The sequence below is a fragment of the Mycteria americana genome, chromosome Z (genome assembly GCF_035582795.1).
Source record: "Mycteria americana isolate JAX WOST 10 ecotype Jacksonville Zoo and Gardens chromosome Z, USCA_MyAme_1.0, whole genome shotgun sequence".
In the NCBI taxonomy this organism is placed as follows: Eukaryota; Metazoa; Chordata; class Aves; order Ciconiiformes; family Ciconiidae; genus Mycteria; species Mycteria americana.
The window spans coordinates 48,745,182-48,768,007 of record NC_134396.1 but is presented as its reverse complement, the minus strand read 5'-3'; the positions used below and the strand labels follow the sequence as shown (position 1 = coordinate 48,768,007).

General features: G+C 44.1%; 1 protein-coding gene across 1 annotated transcript in view; it reads left to right on the top strand.

The window, feature by feature from the left end:
- The window catches only part of LOC142421926 (neuronal acetylcholine receptor subunit alpha-7-like), a 65,325-nt gene that overhangs the window by 3,891 nt on the left and 38,608 nt on the right, over window positions 1-22,826 (top strand). The window contains exon 2 of the mRNA XM_075527174.1: window positions 13,592-13,731. Coding sequence (XP_075383289.1) covers window positions 13,592-13,731 — 140 coding nt within the window. The remainder of the gene's footprint in view (window positions 1-13,591; window positions 13,732-22,826) is intronic.

Genomic DNA, 22,826 nt, shown 5'->3' with positions numbered 1-22,826 from the left:
ATCAAGAACACTAGTGCAGAAACACGTGTCAACACATTTAAGAGAGGCAGGCAGAGTCCTAGGCAAAGGGGATCAAATCATCTCTGAGATGATTTCCTGTGAGTTACTGTCTGCTACAGTAACTTGCTGTACATGCTTGCCTCCTGAGATTGGCTTTTCAGTTCAATGAACCAGACTTCATGTTCAGTCACTAATCTTCTATGGGTGTTCACTGGCACAGCTCTAAGGCTGCTCTGTATTATCGTAGGCACAGCTGCAACTGTGGAGCTAGCCCAAGCTTGTGAGAAGTTGCCAGGCTCCTGGAAAGTCGGAGGTATTTCTGTGCAATTTGCTGATGGTGATCTGGGCTAAATCTTCTTGGGTTAAGTCTCTTCAAGTCTCACTAGAAGAAGTGGGAAGGTTCAGAAAAAGCACCTGGGCCCTGACATCACCAGCACCTATTGTTATATGCATCTCTGCATGTAGGGAGGGGTATACCACTCTGCAGGTAGGGAGGGGTCCAGAAGCAGATACAGTGCACGAGAAAGTAGCATCCATCTGGTGTTTGGGATGATGCCAGATGGTGCCTTGGGAGCCTTCAACCTTGCTCCAGTGCAGGGGGCCTTATGATGGTCTCAGAGCAGAAGTTCCCGTTCCAGGCACAGGATTCATGTCCTAAAGACAGCTCCAGACCTTTTTTCTCCCTCTGGTTTGTTCTCCTAAGAGATGTGGAGGAGAGCATAAGTTAGTGATGATGGTAACATATTGGATGATTTTGTCAGCAACCATAAACTGTTTCAAGCAGTAACAGAGGTATTTTATGTCTCTGTGGTGCAGTGAGAACAGTGAACAGCAGCATCCCTTCTCACATTTGCATGATGAAGTAACTCTTTCCACAGTCTAAGAATGGGTTACATCAGTCACAAAACAGGAAACATTTCCATCTGAGCATGATGGCTGTGATTTTTAAGGGAACGCATGTACCCAAATACCATTCAATTTCACTGTATGTCCTGAACAAAGGGTTAGTGCAGAATTTCATTTGTATGTTACAAGCAAGGAGGGTGATATAAAGTCTCTCCAGCTCTAGGGTGTGATTAAAGTAGATCAAAACCCTTTGCATCACTCCTGACATGGTTGTTCAAGGATGCCTACTGCCAAGAGATCTTGCATAATCTAATTGAGGAAGAGAGCAAATCTGCCTCAGACAGGTAGGGCTAGCACTGGCAATCAGTAACATCCATGGGAAAGAAAAAGGTGGACAGCAGTTTATTGCTGTCTTGGGACATACTCCTGAGCAAATATGGCATGAAAAAGAGTTTTGCTTATCAGGTACTTTCTGCATTGAGCAAAGCAGGTGATAACAAGGCTGAGACCAGAACCAGATGATGTATTTGGAAATAACAGTCTTCCCACCTGGGGCTTGCAATTAAGTCAGTAAATTGCAATGGAAAGAGAACTTGTAGTCAGCATGAGTACTTATGCATGCCAACAGTAAGGTGGAGGTGACTATGTCCTGCCTTGCTATCAATTGGCTTTGCTCAGTTAGAGAAGCTGTATTTCAGCACCAGAGTGCTGAAATGGATGTCTGCAATCCTTATCACCTTCCAGAAAAGGATGTCTTCAGTACTTATTGCATTCCAGAATGTTGCAGAGAAAGCCACAGTCCTCCTTTCTGTCCTTAATGCAACATAGATTTGGACAGAACAAGGACTTAGAGGGAAGGGACAGGCTTGAGGAGATCTCATTTTGCATTGAGGACTCAAACAGCCTAAAGCCAGTTTGCAGATTGGGCTAACAAGACTGTACACTGTGTTCCCTGAAGCTCAGCTGTGGCTACGTGGAAAAGAATCTCTGGTCACTTAGATGTCCACCATACCAAGAGAGAAAATTAAGTATAAATTGGAAAAGATATGCTTGTGGCAGCTGAGGTGAGAGAGGATCTGATCTATTCATAGACTGGTAGAATAATTTGGCTGGATGGGACCTCCAGAGGTTGCCCAGTCCAACCCCTCTTCTCAGAGCAGGGACAGCTCTATTAGGTTGCTTCTTGGGCCATCAAGCCGGGAAGATCTCCAAGGACACTGGTACCTGCTATGGTGAGTGCCCTTCAGAGAAAAAAAGTCTCCCCTGATAACCTGGCAATGCCCCATGATGCAACTTGTATCTGATTAGTGCTGTCCCTGTGCACCTCCCAGAAGAGTCTGGCTCCTTCATCACAGAGCCCTTTTCCTCGTGGCAGATGAAGGCAGCCAATACAGCTCCCCCTTGCTTTCTCATCCCCAAGCCAATCAAAGGCATGTCTCTCCACCTATCATCAGACATGCTGTGCTCCAGCAGCCTGTTGTCTCAGTGGACTCCACTCGACTCACTCCACAGGGTCAGTGTATGTCTTGTGCTGCCCTGGGGAAGCTTTATTAGGCACAGAGCTAACTTTGTGCTATGCAGTGCGTCTCACTGATGTTGAATATAGGCTGGCTATAGAGGAGGATGCTGCTTAGTGTTTTCATCACCTCCGAGTCAGTAGGTTTGGGAAAAAAACAGAAGTAGGAGGTCATATAATGATGCAGAAAATATATTCTGTAATTCTTAGCCATCTTGTGCTCTTTTTGAAGAACTTCCTCATCTTGAGTCTGCAAAGTGGAGGAGCAGGTCATGGCAAATGATGGAGTACAATACCTTGAATATTGTGTCATTTTAGAAAAGTCATCAGCAAACGAAATCTAGCTTGAACAGCTGTAACAATAGGGAGAGGAGATAAAAAATGAAATAAATAGTTGTTAGATGGTTTGCAGTTGTCAGTGTTTCAAGTGGCAAATGGGCAGCAACTTTGAATTGGAGCCATTTTTGTTCAGGCTTCACACACAATTCATAAAAGGCAATTGAACAGCTTCAAGAGCTCTAAGCAAAAGACTTGTCTTTCTAATATAGCCAAACAGCTATCCTGCAGCATAGTCTCTGCAGCAGTGTTTCGTTCAAGGTCTAAGCCTTCTAATGTAGTCTCCAAAGATATTAGGGTCCCCAGTTTCCATTTACTTCATAATTAAAATTTGTTGGATTGGTGTCTCAGCCCAGGCACTTCAGCACTCCTGCCATCATCAGATCTACTTATGCATTGCCTGGCAATGACAACGAGAGGGCAGGATGATAGAGAAAGGATAAATAGAATGGGAAAAGGTCTGTGGGTAAGGAGTGGAGACAGCCTTCTCCAGAGGAGGCCTCTTCCCAAGTGGGCAAATCATTTCCCCTTTGGGTCAAAATGCTCTAGCAGACTCAGGAAGTCTGTATGTTGTGGAATACAAGAGGGCAGGCCAGACAGCACAGAGTCACTTTCTGCTTTTCAGGCTACTTTTGATCTCTCTCAGAGACTAAGCATCCTGCATCTGCAGGCATTGCTACTATATCGCAAGATCAGAGTCATCCTCAGCTGGACACGTGGGGCACCAATTTTGTTTTAATTTTGTTTTGTTTGCACTGACATAATCGAGGAACATTAGACTGATGTTACCAAAGCTTTAAATCAACAAAATAAAGTTAAGACAAAATCAGGCTCCCCAGATCATTGTCTGGAAGTACCTGATTTTCACTGTAGTTCATTTCTGCTCCCAGTCAGGATCAGTGACTCAGACAATGCAGGTTTGGCTGGCAGGGTGCAGCAAGGAGACCCACATATTTTATATCCCCACAGATCCCAACAAAACCAGGACTCGAGGCCTGTACCTGAGGAAAAGACAATAGCATCTAGCATTCTGAAAACAGACAGATCAAGGCTAACCAATGCTCAGCTGTCACTGAGACCTTGTGGCATTCAGAGTCTGGGGTAAAAAAAACAGCGGTAACCTTCATGATACAGACCGTGCTAAGCCACTTTATATGCACATAAGCAAATCTGGACTGAATCAGCCAAAACAAAGCACTTACAATTTCACGTGTCCTAGGTCAGATCTCCACAGACCTTGTTTGATTGGTCACAAGTCTAATTTGCTCAGAGCCAGTCATTTACTTCATCAAGACAGTCTTAGAAGCAGCTTTTGTCTTTAGTGTGAAAAAAATTCAGACTCCCTGCTAAGACCTGGACCACCAAAGGGGACTTCTTCCCCTTGGAGAAAATCCCTTGATAGCAGCCACTTCTGCTGCCAAAACCTCCAAACTATCACCAGCCAGCTAGCAGCACAGCATCTTTCACATAAACAGGCAGCCAATTTAGCCTGGCCTAGTGAAAGCTCAGCAGTGCTGCTTAAAACAGGGCTGAGTCTCATCTATAGATGTTTTATGTAAGTTTTGCTTCCCAAGTGGGAAACTATTTCAGATCTGGGAAAATGTATCTTCATATTTTCCAGTTCAAGTACTAAGCACTGAAAAGGAGGACAAATAAGCAGCCATTCAAGATGCTCTCAAAATTTCCATCAGGGCAGCCCACATCTCTTTCACAGGGTTCTAATGCCATGTTTCACATCATCCAGCATTTGAGTTTCTGACGTTGGAAAGACAAGCTTGCAACTTTCTCTGCAAGCCCAGATCCATGTTCACTTTGGACATTTGTGCCTTGCCTGTGCCTTGCAGTCAGTGCAGCTCTCACTTTGCTCACAGGCAACAGCTGAGGCTTGAGTAATGCGGGAAGAAGGCAGGAGGAGCCATCACTAGCCTTGCCTATTGCATCCTTGGTACCTTTGCTGCTTAGCATTGCTATGCAAGTACAACTGGCAGGCTGGCAAGGGAAAAGTTCATTGTTCAGCAAACTAACCATCTCTGGGAGCATAACCATTGCCACTGACCAGCACTGCAGAAGGAGAAGGGGAAAGAATCACTGGAACATCTTTGGGCACACTGGGGGGTTCATTTCCACAGTATTACTGTCTGTAACATTTCCACTCCAACCTGTCCTCTGCATTGCCCAGAGAAGTTAAACAATATCACCACTGCTTCAGTAACAACACACTGAGGCAATGGTTTTGAGGCAAAATCCCTCCCTCACCTCTGAACTATGAAAAAAGGAACAAGCTTTCTCTGCCTAGTAAAGGCATGTGTCTAACTGAGGAATAGCACTTCGGACAACTAAGTTTGGTTTTTTATCTTTGCTCTCTTCATGTCTTGTGGACAAAATGACTTATATTTCTCTTCCTGGGAGGTTAACTGATCTTCCTCCTCTTCCAGGGTCTTGCTGACCCTGGTGTGGCCTTCTTTCTAATTATATTGTGACATTTTCAGGGTGGGAAGTGGAGCCTGAAGAATGGTATTGCACAGTAAACTGAAGATTTCATTTCAGGCTCTATCACTGCTATTATCTGCACTGAGTTTAGGAAAAAACCCTCTTCCTACCTATCATCTTCTCAGCCCTAACCAGACTTGCCTAATGCTTTCCACTGAAATCATTATTACACCTGTCCGTTCACATATGGCTTTACCAGATCTGAGCTCTCCACATGTGCCTGGCATGGCATTGAGTCGGCTTTTGATGGGGAGGTGCAGATTCCCTGTGACCCTTTTCAGAGCTGCCTGTGAATGCTGTGCAGATTGCCATGGCTACCTCATTGACAGCACTTGGCTAGTGAAGTTCATAGTTCTTTCCCAAGAAGGACTTTCCCTTGGTTTACTGGTTTGGGTGCTGGAACATGTAGAGCTGAAGGGATGTGACAAGCTGCTCTGCAAGTCAATGGGAGTGGGGAGTCCAGAAGCCCACTCCAATGCACTGATGACCATATCATCGGTATCTCACTTTTGTCATATGATTTTGTTTCTTTCCATTGGCTTCCATTACTGCTCCTCCCCACAAATCCCAGGATGGCTGGCAAGAGTCACCTTCAGACAGCCACAGCTCTCTGTAACATGTCTAGCAAGGCGAGTCCCCCTCTTCACCACTGCTCCAACTCCCTCCTTCTGTGCTCCCTCCACATCTAGTATTGTAGTAATTACAGTTATATTGCATGGAGCTAATGTAAACTAGCATTACACTAAAAATACCTTTTTTTCCCTTTCTGCCTGTAGCCAGTTATGTTTCTGACCTGGAACAATGAGGCAGTTTAGATAAGTATCACACATTTGAGAGGTATCCCACTGGTAATATCTTAATGTGTGTCACTTCACCTTACACACATATCTCAGCCTTTAAAAGATCTGCACCAAGCCAGCAGGACCAAAAATATAATCCCATCCTTTCATTATGTAATGGCCTATATTCTCTTTTTAGCATGTTGTCATGTGCCTAAAGTCTTTGAGATGAAACCTTTCCTAGCATACCCTTTAATACCCATCTCTGCTAGGAGCTCTTTATCTGCTATGAAAGAACAGAAATGACCAATATCAGGAAGATTAGGTCCTTTTTGCCTAGGAAAACATGGCATTTCTCACATTCCTCTGGGTATCTAACTAGTTTTGTGTGTAAGATGCAGAAGCAATCTGCATAGCAAGAGCCAAAGATTAGAGTCAAAGATTACCCAGAAGGGAAGTAGATTAAAAAGATGTTTTAAATGAGAGAGGTATTCAAATACACAACGCACAAACACACACGCATAGACAGAGACACAGACACACACACAGGGTTGAGGCAGCTCATGTAATTCCATTGTTTCTTATGTGAGTACTCTTCCCTGAAGGTATGATGACATGCATTTGAAATCAAAGGACGTCGAAAGAAATAATACATTTGCAGCCACAGATAAAAGCAACAACAAATGCGACACATCTGTGTCTCTGGGGATTAAGTGACATATGGCAGTGACATACTTTACATTCTCAGATATCTACAAAATATCCAAAATAAGTGGGTGGTTTTTTATAGCTACCAAAGCATTAGAACATGCCATATTTTTGTAAGTGCTGTTGCCATTCCAATGCTTTATGCCAATGACGTTGCCTGTGAAACAACCTGCTTTTTCTCTGATATTACTCCTGTTTCTTGCCCCATAATTCGTAATTGCATAGTGTGTGTGTGTATGTGTGTGTCTTCCTGTGATCATTCTATTTGCATTCCCAAAGAAATAGCTAAAAAAAAGAGGAGCTATGGCAGAAGAGTCTGCAGGTTGTTAGGAAAATACTTGGAAGTTCTAGGATTTAGGTCTGATACCCATAGGTTTTTCTAATGGCTTTTTGCTCTGTAAATGTTCCAATTATAACAAGATTGTATACAATCTTTACACAACAAAATATAACAATACTTCTCAGTATAATGACACTGTTTTTCAAAAAAGGCCAGAAATTTCTTTTAGGAAACAGTAAAACAAACAAACCAACCAACCAAAATAGAGGGAATGTGGCAAAGTAACAATACAGAGAGAAAAAAATGACATAGATGTGGTGAAATACCTGCAGAAAGTACAAGGGGAGTGAATAAATACCATAACCACAATATTGCTGAAGTTTAGGACCTTTTATGAAGTAGCAGGGGACAAAATATTTAAAAGCAACAATGTGATGGACCAGGAATAGTGCTGTTGATTTTAACTTACTGTGCTCTGCAAAGAAGTTGTATATGCAAATGATTCTAGGAACTGTTTTTGAGAAGGGAAGAAAAAAAAGGCATGTTTTGTAATCCAGAGACGTTAGCATGCATATGTGTAAATACAAAGCGATATGGGAAGAATACGATATTTGGTCTGAAAACCATTGGTCCTTTAGGAACCAATAACTCCCATAATCTTGTATGAATAAAGTAATAACTTGTGTGTAAGGCTCAGGCCTCTGCCAAAAGAAATGAGCAACAGCTAGAAAACATTCAGCTAGCACCTGGCCCAACAAAAAATTCAGACTATGAAAATAAAACCAGGGAACACTATGAACTAGAGGTAGAATGATCAATAAATACAGGTACTGTGGCTGAAAACCTCTTGGAAATCCATGTCCTTCCATCTACCCTCTTGTTAATATTTCATTATTTATTCTTTACTGTGCACAGCAAGCCGTTATGTGGCCCACACCAGGGATGTTCAGTCAAGGAGCTGACCACTTTTGGAACAAACCTGGGGAACTGGCAAGGGCTGAACTCTTGCCTTGTAGCTCAGGGAACTCTGCATGCAAAGCTGAGCAGGAGGATCGACCAGCCAAGACCAGGCATGACAGCACAGATTCTAAGAAAGGAGGGAGCATCTGCCTTCCTGGGGATGGCATATGGATAGTCTGGCCAGAGCTAGCTGCAGTTTTGACAGCCATTCCTACCAGACAACACTGAACAGCCTCCAGCCCGAAGAGACAATTCCCCAGATCTGATCCCAAACCCAAAGGAGAAACAAGGAGCATTATGGTGGCACAGTGGGGAGGACAGGATGACACTCAAGCATGGAAGTGACAATCTATGCCCAGAGGATCCCACCCGGACAGAGAAGGTGGAAGAGGTTTGTTGTTAGCCCACAACCATATGCCTAGAGCCCTATGTCTCCTCAACAGGCCAAGCAAAATTGTAAAGGAACAAACCAGTGCAACTAGGGAAACCATACACAGCACACAAGGAATGAGGAAGAGCTTAGCTAGTTTTAGTCAGATTTCTTTTGCTTTTGGTTTTGCCTTTGCTTTTCTTTTGCTTTTGCTTTTCTTTTGCTTTTGCATTTTCTTTTTTGTGATTTTTGTTGTTAATTGTTATTTTTATGTTATTTATTTATTTTTCTGTTTCTTTTTCTCTTTCCTTTTTTTTCTATCCAGAGGTTTGGGTTATTTGTTTTATTTTCAGCTTTGCAGCAGAGAGGATATCTGAGTTACACCAAGATCAGCATGCCTTAGATTCACCATAAAACATGCAGGCCTATTGAGGCAGCTCTCCTTACCATTACTGGCTACAGGACATGAGTTCAGTCAGAGCTTGAGCTTGAGCATGCACAGCTGCTGACTTGGAGCTGACATCAGCCAGTATCAGCTTGATCTAATTTAATTGCAGTGTCTCAGAGATTTCAAACCCCTTTATAGATACCATGAAGGCTCACAGTCAGTATGAGACACCATCTGTGCAAGCCTCATCAGAGGTGCTTCTTTCCCTCTAGCTATGAAGCCACACTTCGTCTAAAAACATGGATGCAGTTATTAGCTTGCTTCTAGACTTGTTCTGAGGAGGTCTCTGCAAAATTTTTTTTAATATACAGTTATCCCATGTTTCAGTCCTAGTCTCTCGGCCTAACCTGTCATGAATATTGCAACATGTCTGCATTTAATAGAGGATGAAATCTCACATGCAGACCATGCTTGTGGAAGGAAAGAGGGAGCTCAGACTGTAAGTTAACAGCAAGATTACTTGCTTTGTTTCCTGCTGAAATAATTCAAGGCAAGCATGTTGTGGTGGAAAAAAGGAGGCGAAGGACAGCTTTTTCAGATGCATTTCAGAAATAAGCCCATAGGGAAGCTGCCATCTTCTGTTTTCTTGCTACAGGTTCTTCCTTCACATCATGGGACTCCCTAATCCAGCACAGAGGATACCACACAGTACCACCTTACCTGGGGAGTTCCCTAGTCTCACAGTAATGCATTTGGAGGCACCCACATTTTCTTGTATCTCCTGTTAGAGGAGGTGGTAGCATTCTGCAATAGAGAAATAGCTCCTAGGCAGGTTACCTTGTTGTGCAATTCTCAGCAATTCCATCCTAGAAAGAAAGATGAAACTCAACTATAGCATGTATTCCCAAGAGGTTGGTAGCAGGTTATAAGTTGTGTTGATCAGTCAGTGGGCTTCTTGCAGACTTCTTTGCACATGCAGAAGCATGGGAGGACATTCAGAGAGGTATTTAAAAGTTGAATGTAGTCCATGAATACCTCTGTTGTCCATAGAGCTCTTCACAAAACCACCAGGGGATTGGTTGCCTTGTGCCTCCCAATTGCCTGCAAACTCCTGGAGCAGTTCATGGAACCATTTCAGATTATTCAGAGAGTAAAGCTTGAGGGACAACCTAGTCCTTGGTCTAGTAACTCCATGTCTCCTTTGTACTGAGGAGCCCAGAAGTGGACCCAGTACTCCAGGTGTGTCTCACCAGTGGTGAGTAGAGAGGAAGGATCACCTCTCTTGACCTACTGGGGAGGCTCTGCCTGATGCAGCACAGGGTGTTGGTGGCCTTTGCTGCAAGGGTGCGTTGCCGGTTTATGGTCAACTTGGTATCTATAAGGACCCCCAGGGCTTTTCTGCCAACCTGCTCTCCAGCCAGTGGGCCCCCAGCCTATGCTGGTGCCTAGGGTTACTCCTCCTCATGTGCAGGACTTTGCACTTCCTTTCATTGAACTTCATGAGGTTCCTGTCAACCATTTCTCCAGTTTTTCGAGGTCCCTCTGAATGGCAGCAAAACCATGGGCTGTATCAGCCACTCCTTCCAGTTTTGTGCTGTCTGAAAACTTGCTGAGGGTGCACTCTGTCCCATCATTCATAATGATATTAAACAGCATTGGCCCCAGTATCCACCCCTGGAGTACTCCACCACTGGCTGGACTTCAGCTGGACTTTGTGCTGCTGAATACAACCCTCTGAGCTTGACAGTTCAGCCACTTTTCAATCCACCTCACTGTTCACTTATCTAGCCCGTAAGGCATAGACAAATGTCTGTGAGGGTGTTCTCGGAGATGGTGTCAAAAGTCTTGCTAAACTTGAAGTAAACATCATACGCTGCCCTTCCCTCGAATTTTAATGAGATTGTATGTTTTCCTACTGCTTCAAAGATAATTCAGAAACAAGAGGGACACAGTCTGAGGCAGTGGGACATAAGAGGCTCTCTGTTGCTCAAAGATCCTTTATCTAGAAAGCATCAAGCCCTTTGCCAGTTACTTGTACTTTCCTGTAACATACACAGGCAAGTAAGTCTGGCATTGCTTTTGGGAGACTGACCTGGCAACCTTAAATATTGACATCCAGCTTCCAGCCTAGTTTAAAAGGTGAAATAGTGCCACTGCTTTTCGTTAGATTTCTGTGGCTGAGGGGTAGGCAGTGGTAAAGCTTATTCTACCACTACTCCTGAGAGATCCAGACTTCCCCATCACCAGCAAGCACTCCGTTTAGCACACAGAGATATAGTGTCACAATGCATTAGCACAAGCATTAGAGGGGAAAAAAGTAGAAATCTCTCTGGAGCATGAAACATTAAGTATTTGAAGATTACGATTTAAAGCAACAGTCTATGAAAATACAAGTCTGACTTGTCACCCACCTCAGTTCCTTCTCCAAAGCAGCTGTAGCAGAGAGGTGGCAGTGTGATTAGACTAGCTAGGTCTTTGTGGTACCAACAGCTGCCATGGCTATTTCCCAGGACACCCCAAAGACTCCTTCTGAATCTATGTAATTTTGTGAGAAAACCATGCAGCACACAAACGTGGTCACCAATGCCAACTCAGCAGCCTAAGAATAGATCAGCTAAGGCGATGTTAACAATTTCAGATACAAGAGGTAGCAAAGTAGATCACATTACAGAGGGGGGAGTTGAAGAAAGGATGGAAAACCAGGTCAAAATTGCAGTACTGGGCTACTTCAGCTCATGAAGTTTAACAAGGAAAGGGGCCTGGCTTTAGCATTGTTGGAGCACACAGTAAAAAGACAGCTTCCCAAAGCATGCAGCAAAGGGTTATGCTCAGATGTCTCCAAGTCAGACCTCCCTTGGGGGGATGCTTTAATGCACCATGACAGTGATGGTACCAGGGCACTCTAGCAGCCCAGCCGACTTCCAGGGACTGGTGAAGGGCACTCTTCCCTTGTAAAAGCTGAGGCAGCCAGTTTAAAAGGAAGGTTAAAGGCAAATATTACATAAGTACTCAAGATAAGAGCAATAGTGCAGGCAGTCATTTCTTCCCTAAAGCATAGGAGCACGCGGGAGTGGTGGTGGTGGGGTGGGCAGGTGAGTGAAAGGACAGCAAATTTGCTCAAAGCACAGAGCCTCTTCCCATAGAACAATGTGTAGTGATTTTCACTGGTTTCCTTTCCACAGAAGGATCTTACAAGGGAGTTGGGGTCTGCTGAGACGCTAGAAAGCAAGTATTAAGGCCATAACAGAGGACCTAAATCACTGCCTTGCACAGGGAAGCTTACTTAAGCTGGTGAAGGAGAGATACTGTAGCCAGACCTTGTCTTTGCCAATTGTGACAATATAGCATCCAATATTGACATGTCAGCGAAGGCTATTGGAGCAACACTTACAACATCTGCTCCTCTGGATCCCCGTGATCATGTAATGTATTATGCAAGAGCAGAGAGGGCCCATGAAGATGATATGTTGGTGTAACTTACCAAAATAAACAAAAGTACTCTTCCTCCTTGTTCACCAGGCACTGCCATACTGGAAAGCCACAAAGCTCCTTTTAGTATCAGAAAAACTGAAAAGAACATGAATTAAACAGACTTATAAATTGTTTATAAACTAAATTTATTATTAGGTTTAAAAGGCATGGCTGCTATGTTGGCAGCAGCTTGTTCCATGCTTGCAAGGTTTGCTGAGCACAGTAAGAGTCTGGGGAAGGCAGAACTGGTTGTTATGGTTTGTTTACATTGTCAAAAAGATACTAATCATAACCACTGTGAGAGGAGTCCTGGTCTCAATGTGCAGAGCTCTGCTAAAGAGTTAAAAGTTGCACACAGAGACCAGGAGCTGCAGTGGATAAAAAAATGGTTCAGTTGAAAGTAATAATAATTTAGAGTGCAGATTCCCTGCCAGGGATTGGATTTCTACAGTTCAGGGAATACGCACTCATGCTGACAGGACTGGTTTGGCAGTGCATCCCGGCAAAGTGCTTACCTTCCCGTGGGAAGAGAGCCAAGCCATCACTGCTACTGTGCACCATCCATGGTTGCTGTGGCAAGGAAAACTGGTCACACAGGTTAGATGGATGCTCTCCACACCCAATTCAAAGCTGGGGAACAGGGGCATCTTGCAATTTAAGCATAGGCTGAAATTCTGCTAGTCTTTAACATGCTCATGTGTTTGCATGACAGCTTCTGTGTTGAGGCTGTTTCCCAGTGGAAGCTAAGTTAAACATGTAACGCCAGAAATTCAATATCATTATACATACCTGTCAAATACTCTAGCCTTCATACCACCACCTCATTAGGTGCTAACAAGGTGTGCTGCCATTAGAAGGAAAAAAGGCAAGGGAAGTAACCCAAAGCCTGGATAGACTGCCACACAAAACTGAAGAGGGTAAGAAGAAGGTTTGTTACTGTTTCCTGAGCACAGAAAAGGGCCTGATACATCAGCTCCAAGAAATAAGAATACCTGTTACTCATGCTGGGTAAGCACACAATACGTCCAAGTAATACCAGCACTGGCTTACAGCAGCCAGTCTCTAGGAAATAAGAACAAGCAAATGAAAGCACTCTGACTGCCTTCCAGGAAGCTGTCTGATGGTTTTGGAGCCACATCTCCACTGACCATCAGCAGGAGGGGCACCAAGGGCGGGAGACATTTACTCAGAGCCCCAAAGGCTGTTCACTAGTTCCTGAGTGTTGGTAATGACTTAGAGTGTTAGTAGTTAATTTTTTTTTAAGAGCTCATCAGTCACATATGCAGAAAAGCTGTGTCTGTCATACCCGTGTGCAGAATTTGGGGGATATTTTGGGAACAGCTTTCAAATTACAAACCTATTAAGAGGGGTTTTTCAACAAAACAGACAAACAATAGGGACAGTGTGACCAGCCTGAATGACAAATGCCTTCTTTCTTTTCCCCTAGTCTCTCAGCAGGGGGAAAGCCAGAGACGCCTGTACAGAGAACTGCTGAGAAACTACAATCGTCTTGAGCGACCAGTAGTGAATGACTCCCAACCCCTTGTAGTTGAGCTCCAGCTTTCTTTGCTGCAGATAATTGATGTGGTAAGTTACTTGCTGTTCTGTTCTCTACGGCACCCGTCCAGCATAAGAAATCTGATCGCTCGTGTAGGGACCATACTTTTCCTCTTAATCAGGCTATCAGAGATGAAAGCAGACTGTCTGTGGCTAAGCATCCTCCCTAAATGCTGGAGTACATGCTTTGACACTTTGGAGGAGTGAAATCCTCCTAAAAGCACAGCCATCTCTGATACAACATGAGCTGCAAGGAAATTAATTATGTAGTTTTTTCCATTTGTTTTAAACAGAAAAAAGAATTCAATAAATTAGAAGCCATGTGTTACTACAAATTATTAATGATACGTTCTTCTCAGAGCCATGCAGGATGCAATAACTGAAGACCATGTGCAGCGTTCAAAGCTGGCATCTCTGCACTTACATTTTTTCATTAGACTTTATAATGGCATTGGCCTCTTCTCCCATGATGTCTTTACCATGCACTGCAGTTGAAGGAGCCTGCCCTGAGATGAGGTTAGAAATACATAAAAGCAAAACCTGGAGGCACAGACCTCTAATTCTCTTGACTGCAACATGCTTTTTCAGGATTGGAGATATGACCCATGGAAAATTTTAACATAATAATCCAAATCCCTTTTTTCATCATAAAGAGGATTCTGTATGATAAACCATGATATACAGAGATCATTTCTTTCATCTAAATGGAAAAAACAAGCCAGGAGAACAATTTTGACCACCTTCACCCTGTCAACACAGCAAACACCTGAAGATGTTAGTGCTCCTTTCCTCATCCTACCCTTTCCATAGTCCGTATTATGGGCTGGTTTCCAATACACCATCACTGTCATGGAGGGAACAAGGAATATAGAGAGAGATGTGCAAACCTTTGTGCAGTTGCAAACCAATTTGACAGAGGCCTCAAATATTAAACTTTTTAAAGCTCTCACACAATCTTTCTGAAAATGCATAGTGCACCAGGTGCTCTCCCTGGAGGGGTAAGCAGGACTCTGAAAGTCTAGCCCTCCAGCATTGTGCCGTACAAGTGGCAGGTCCAGCCAGTTGTGGTGTTCCTGGAGGCAGACAGCAGCCACTCAGGCAGGGTAAGCAGCTTTCTGTTTTGAAATGTTAGCAACTGCATTGAGCTGGAAGAGAGAGGACATCAGTACTCTCAACTAAAGTCACTTATTCACAGCAGGAGCTTACAGTCCTCTTCATGAACGAAAGAGCAGAGAAATCCTCCAGCTAATTTCAAGGAAATTTCAGCAAGCAATTCCAGGTTTAGCAGAGGTGTCTTAGCTCCAAAGATCTTGCTCCAGCCCTTCTTTTTATGATGGTATTTTCTTGTAGTGATTTGAAAGTAAAGGGGACTTTTTAGCCTTAGGGCTGTGACTGTACATTTTCAAAGTCAGTCAGGAGAAGTTACATAAAACCTTTTTTCAGTTGAGTTTCACATTCACATGTGAAACCCATCCTTTCAGGAAATCAGCATTTCTTTAAGCACTTTATCTACATTATGTCAATGTCCATTACAACGAATTTAATTCCAGTCTTCCCTTTTGATTGTCCACAACAAGAAAGAGGTAATCTAAATGGCCATACATACCAGAAACAAAGCTTTGCTTCCCTCCATCTCTGCACACACTGCAGATGCTAGAAGTTAATCAGCTCGGAGGATTAATGACTTGTCCCAGGCTCATGATCTTGCAAACTGCACTCATGGTGTTTTTAAAAAACATCCAGAGTCACCTGAAATGTTTATCTTGCATGATGTAAAAAGGTGCCTGTCTCCTCTGGGCAGGGACAGAAAATCCCTTGGCAGTCGAGTCCCTGTAACAGAAGGGTCATTGTGGCATCAACAAGTGGCTAAACCAACCAGCCTGAAAATCCACAAAACACTGCTCCTGTGGGTCCCTAAATCAGGAAGCAGTGCAGGACTATGCTACCAGCAAGCAGGTCATGAGCATGGACACAGCTCCTCAGCCTCCATGGGTAGCTGAACAGACTGCAGTGTCTGGATGCTCCAGCTGCTGAAGAAAATGTCTGTTTAAAAGGAGGGTCATGATAGCCACAGTGATGTAAAAAGTACCAGGCAAGGTACAGAGAAGCTGACACACCATGAGGCAAACCGAGCGGCCATCTCTCTGGGATGAGAGCCTCAGATGGAAGGCTGGGGGTGAGTAGATTCTGCACCCTCAGCTGCCCTGCCTGGCAGAAGACAAAGCAACTGGTGCACAGTTGCTTTTTGCTCGGGGAAGGGGATGGACAGCATCACAGTCTTGGCAATGGTGTATGCACTAACAAAGTGCAAAGCTGCTCTTTCCGAGGACTTGTGTGTCCAGCATGCTCCGTTACCACAACAGAGCAAGGTGCTAGGCAAGGTCCAGCCTGAGGGGGACTTCATGCACCATGCTTTCTGGGGAGGAAACAAGGACTCCGTGCTCAGGGGAGTATGGTGTGCCAAGGCATACAACACTACTGCTGAACTCACTAGGATGCTTTGCAAGTAGTCACTGCAATGGATGTGAGACAGTGGACCCTGGACTGATTTCCCTGTGGCAGAAAACAATGTAAAGAAGATGAAAACAAGTCTCCTGTTTTATTGTTGCATGAAAGGAAGAAGAGGTCTGCCACCGATACTTACAGAAACTCACTCCTTACCCTTGCCAAGACCTGGTATCACATCTAGTGCACTTCTACCTGGGACAGGTTCCATGACGTGCCTCCGTTAAGTCTGTTTCCTACATATACTGTATTATAACGTAATAAAAACTAAATTCATCTTTTGCAGCCAGCCTGCTGAGAACAGCATTGACCACAATCTAGATTCACTTTGCTATATGGAGAGGAAAGACGGCTCTGAGGTCCCTGTAGTAGCGACAAATAGTAGTGACAAGTGACTTTACTTAAAATCTCACCTCCTCTTCTCACATCCATTTAAAGAAAATGTCAAAGCATGGCTACCTTGGATTAGGTTTTCTGCTCCTACCAGCATGTATTTGCCTGCACAGGATCTGTGTGGGTTTTAGCACTCAAAGACAACCATCTTACTCAAAGCCGTGAACATGTTCTCTACTTGTCACAGTTGTGGTAGACAAATGCAAGTGAAGGACTACTTGTCATTAGGGTTAGGACTTTTTCCAAAATTGTATTAATTCACAACTACAGCCAAGACAGACCTCTTACATCCAGGAAACAAATAAGCAGAATGAGGGAAAGTTACACCGCCTGTTTAGCAGCAGGGCTCAGTTCAGTTTGCCTTGTCCTCTATGTGTATGAACAACTTCATGCTGAGCTATCTCATGTCTATGCAGTTTCTGAGGGTCACTTTTGCTTGGAGCCTGCCCTCCACCCTTCCCTGGCAGAAGCCAGGCACTCCCTGTGCATCAGCAGGGCATTTGACTGGTCATCTCTCCCACAGAGCACTGTCAACACCTGCCAAGCCCTGCCAGCCCAAGCAAGTGTAGACCACATGCAAGAGTACAGGGAACAAGAATTCTCTTCTTATTTTGTCTAAGAGCCCAGCCAGTTGGTCAGGCTAGAGCAATTAAGAAATGAGGCATGACATTTTTCACAGCAGAGGAAATGCAAGAATTTTTCCCTTGGCTCGAAGTGATAGGAGCCTGCTAGGTAAAAACCATTTGTCATCATGAATGATCGTTTTCATTGCTGTTGTTGGCATTTGCAGGGGACCTTATCTGAAGGGGTCTACATCCTTTATGTGGAAGCACTGGTGAGGTATTTAAAAAAATACAGTCTTTATTTTCCAGCTTTTTTTCTGCTGGTGATACTATTTATTATTATCTTTGGGTCATGCATCAGTACCACTGCAACAATAACCTCACTTCACTTGGTGGTCCACAGGAAAAGCTTGTTTTATTAGCTTTCTAGGCTGCGTGTTTCCTCAAACTGCAAGTTTACATGTACAAAGAGAAAAAGAAACCAAGCAGTCAACCAGCAGAAGAGTATGAAGAAGAAAACCATGGTCAGACCAGAAATTAATCACACGTTTTTATAAAACCCTCTAAATGAAGAGCTTAATTTTAAGAAGAGGGCTACAAGGTGGCTGCACAATGCTGCAGTGATAATAAATCCCTCAAAATCCCCTTCCAAAAGCAAACACACCTCTGAGGTTTCCAGCAACTACTGTGCTGTTGCCTTTCAGAGGCTGTACACTGCTAAGCACACTCATTAGCAAGAAGGAGGGCCTAGCCACCACGCTGTCCCTGATAATGTTGTCTTCTACAGAGCCACCCCAAGAGTCTGGCTGTTAGGCTCCCTGTGTATGGTGGAGTCCTGTAGTACTTTTCTCCTGCATGTTGACCCTTACAGCTGCCACTGACCCAGAAAACCACCCCAGCAGCTGACAGGTTGCTGGAGTATGTAATGCCACATGGTTGTTCAGGTGCTCTTGTGGAAATTTCTTCCTGTTTAAGAGGGCATAACAACTCGAAAAAGGGACTGCAAGTGGCCAGTGGGAAGCCACAAAAATACTGAAAAAAACCCCAACCACCTATGAGTCATTTTGCACTTCCAGAAGCCAAAAATTACATAATTTTACTGTATTTTGGGCTGCAAACCCAAAACAAATGCTGTATCTGGAATATTTAGTATGTACTGTTTTGATTTGATTGAATAGTGTGTAAAATGATTGTACATCCTAGGGACTGCAGGATCATCCCAAACGTGATCATGTGCTTGCAAACAATCCCACTTAAACTGCAGATTTTGTTGCTGCAGTGTGTCAGACCTCTTGACAGGTTTGGAAAGCAGCAAGACAAGGTAACAGAAGAGTTTAGTGGGACAACAAAGAACAAAGATTCAGGTTTTCTCCTGAAAACTGGGTCTGTGCCTTGTTGTGCAGGGAAACCAAGGGAAAAGATCTGCATATACTTTACCTGAGCACTCAGATGCAGTCATTACCACTATAAACAGCATACTAGCTTAGCAGCACAGCAGTTTTTATCTTCTCTACCAGGAACTTATCAAACTGCTGGGGTCAAGCTTTAGTTTGCACTGGTTTTCCCCTAAATCAGAGACTGCAGCCCTGAAGGGGTTGGGTTTTTTGTGATTTTGGGCTGGTTTGGGGTTTTTTTGAGGAACTGTTTGGTGAGAGAACAACTTTCAAATGCAGGCATCTCTTTACATCAGACGTGTCCTCATCAGCCTGCTCAGTTCCTGGGTGATCTGCTCCTCAGTTAGCAGGACACTCGAACTCAGTGCCCCAGAGCTGGTGTGCAATGAGCTCTTTGCTGGAGAGTTCTCCATTTGAGTGAGAATTGCCAAAGCTAGAGGCTGCCTGTCAATAGACTCTGTCCCGTAAGGTGAAGGTGAGAAGGTAGAAGGAAGGTGATGCCCAGCCCTGTGGTTCCTTCTGTCTGACACAGCCCTTGTAGTGTCAGTTTCTTCAAATACTCTCTGTCAGAGCTGAATGCCTTTAGCAGTTGATTTCCTTGCTTTTAAGTGTTTTTGTTTCATAAGCTGCAAGATAGAGAAGGGCCTTGTTCAACTCTGCTAACTTGTGAAAACAACTCTGCTTTCTCATTTGAAAATGTGCTTATTCATTCCGGCAAGCGTTAATGTAGCGCAGGCACTGTTTCCCCCTTTGCGAGGTGTGGCTGGAGGCAAGAGATGCCGCAGGGCTGCGAGGCAGCCAGTGCTGGCAGTGGTGCTGCCACCAGGGCAGAGGAGGGCGGCAGCCAGCTGCACTGGCCCCGGGTGCTGCCCCAGGGGAAAGCCAGGCCATCAGCCTCCTAACCATCCTGTCCTCTAGGACAGAGGGTTTCTAGGGCTGATTCTGCAGGTGAATTCAATGGCCAGAAAGTTCAAGGGTTAAATTTCTAGCTCTAATTCTCCTCTACCTTCCTAAACTGACTTTACAGCAGCTAGGTCATCCCCTCCCACCCTTCATCCCAACACCATCACATGTCCAGATCTCTGGACTGGGTGTTATGTAGCAAACCCAGATCAACAGACAAGTGATTCAAGGAAACAAATATAAATGTGCCAGTACACAAAAGCACCTGTTCACATATTATTCCCAATATAGTATCAGTATTCACTAGATTAAACTATAATCCTGATAGTACATCCTGTACAAATCTTTTATGGATAGGTAACTTTAACAATGTAAGCTTGACCACTCAAGACTGAAACAAGGAGTATATGGAAGAGAGAGAAGTAATAAGGAAAGGATTATGAAGAGGTATTCTGAATTTTATTTCATTACAAAGCATTGATAAGTGCTAGAGAGAGAAACTGACTCTTTCAACCCTTCTGAAGTGTCTTTATTTTTCCTCTCCTAGTAATGCCTTTGCATTTACTTGTGGGCTTCCTGCATAGCCTTTGCGAGCTATGTTTGCTCTGTTTCTCCTTGTATAGACCTACTCTACCAAACCACATATCTTACGAGAAAGCTTTTTCTCCACCAGAAATTTCAGTCTCATCTTGCAAGAACAATTTCAGTGAGACCAGAGCAGTGAGACTGATGCAAAATGGTGCAACTGAGAAGGAAAACAGACTGGACATCATTATAAAAGCTGAAAATCAGTAATTAGTGATCATGAACAGTAGTCATTAAAATTCCAGGCAGAAAAATTACAGAAAGGTTGCTAGACCAACAGATTCATTAAAGTTAAATCCCAAACTCTCTGTCCTGGTCATAAAGCTCACTTACTGTGACCAATTTTGAACTTTGGGAAGAAAAATTAAATAAATTGGCCTCTTCATTAGCATGGAAGGAGCTTGAAAAGTGGGAAAGCCGGGGCTAATTGAGCCATAAATTAGTATTTTGTCTGCCTTCTAAGTGCCAGGCATTATCAAAATGTCAGTCTCACTAAACCAATTAAACATGCGACATGCGAGTTTCCTAGCACAAGGAAGTTAGGCATCATGGATATTATGGCTTCCTGTCTAATACTACTTGTGCACATACTTGCATGAAGCATTATGATGAATTTTACCTGCAGCTTTTTTTCATTGGCTTCTGCCTGGCTTAGGGCAAAGAGTGGAGGGGGCTCACTTAGTGAGCAGCAATTCAATAGTTTGCTTTGTCTCAGCATGGTTCCCCAAGCTGTACTTGATGGCTGTGGCTCTAAAAAAAGAATGGCTGATTTCCTTCTGGGGTTTTCAGTGGAGGTCATCCAGCTTGGGTGTTTCACAATAACTAACCAATTTTCTGCCTGCCTGGTGAAAAGGCTGTACTGTGCTATTAGAAGATGTGGGAATTTAGATCTTGAGCCCATGGATATTCCTTAATCTTGGGTAACTAATTTGAGCCATCAAGGCTTTTTAAGAGACTTTAGTACTTTTACATCAGCTCCCCAAAGTGCACAGGACAAAATTTATTTAAAGTGATATTTTCCTGATTATCACTCAGGAACTTAGCAGGAATGGCAGGGAAAGTGGTAGGCTTTGGAGAAGCACTAAGCTGCTTGAAATGGAAAACCTTTTCCACATCTTCTTCCAGGAAAGGCAGCAGAGTCCCCAGAAATCAGAGACTTCTCCTGGTCGTGTGTCACTGTTGTCAGGGGACTGTGGAAGCTGTCTTAGGGCAGGGGCACTGCAAATGGTCATGTTTCTAAAGCCACCAGTTGCAATAAAGCAGTTAAACCAAAGCTGTTGGGGTGGCCTTGAACCTAGTATTTCTTAGTTTCTCAGTGTTTGGAAGGTTAGTATTTTAACACTGAGTGTAACTTCTGAGAGACAGTGACTTCAGCTCCTCAATAAAAACCTTTCCCCCATTTTCCATCCCTGATCACAGGCTTTAAGAGCTCACTTGAGTTTTGGAACAGGCCTACGTCCCCTTACTTTTGTGTGCTGTCACAGCAGCGTGCAAATACAGGAAGGAAAAGTAAAGGCAGTCTTGCAGATAGTCTGAGTGTGAGTCTCTGATAAGTAGTCAGGGTTGGCCTAATTGGGACCTGTCTCAGCCCTTCTCCCACTGCTTTCCCTGTGATTTCAAATGCTGAAAAAGGCAATGAATAATGAATAGCTTGGAATAATGATTTATGTCTAGTCCTGTTTATTGAAACACCTGCCAACTGTACACAAAACATGTGGAGGGCTATTTCAGAATGAGGTATCCACCCTGGAGAATATACAAAACACCTATATGCTATGTGTGGATGACTTGGGATTTTAATGGAGGACTGACTGCTTTTGGATGGTGACATAACATCCTTTCCCCCAGGAACCAAACATGTACATCAGTTCATCCAAGCAGTCAGAGAGCAGTGCTGTGCTGGAAAGCCATGTGAGGCCCTCTGACCCAGCTCCTGGCGTTTCCATGCATCTGTGAAACAGTGGGACAAAGCTGGTGGCTTCACTCTCCCCAGGAACCCGTAGCAGTGTGGGGACAGGCAGTCCCTGGAATTTGCAGGTCTTTCTTGAAGGACTTGAAGTCAAACAGTCTCAAAACCAGTACTGGGGTCTATAAAGTGACACATTTCACAGCAGTCCTGATCTTCAGGCACTGCTGAGAGGTGCATCTTGGAAAAATAAAATTAGTTTCCTAAGGCAGATACCTACAGTCCTGGGCTGTAGGGGAAGGTCATGTCACATGTGCAAGGCAAGACCAAGTCTGCCTTTTTTCACCCCAGAAGCAGTGTAAATTGCAAAATGTGGGCAAAAAGGCAGGTAAGGCACAAATCTGTAGGCTTGACAGACTCTTAGTCACCAGTTGTGTGAGTGAATGGGAGGGCTGCTTCCTCTGACGACCTGGCTGGCAGCAGAAAATGGCATTTCTTCCCTTGTTCCTTCCTCCCGCTCTCACCTTTGGAGAATGCACAGGTTCAGTACTTCCTGCAGCAGCTTTTGCATCTGGGCCTTTGCATTTAACATCCATACCAAAGCAACTGGTTGGTCTTTGATGTACAGGGAGCCAAAGCCTTCACAAGGCACACCTTTCACAGACTTTGTTGGCCATGCGTTATGTTTCCTGAGGAACATGGCTGGCATCCCTGCATCTGCAGGCTGTTCTCACACAGGCCCTGTTTGAACACTGTGCCCCTCCCCGTACAGGGTTCTCTTAAACTCTCCACTCTCACCACAGGTGATTGCTCCTGGCTCCAGGGGTTTGCAAGGGGAGGAGTGTTATCTGACAGTGGCCAGACCCTCCAACATGT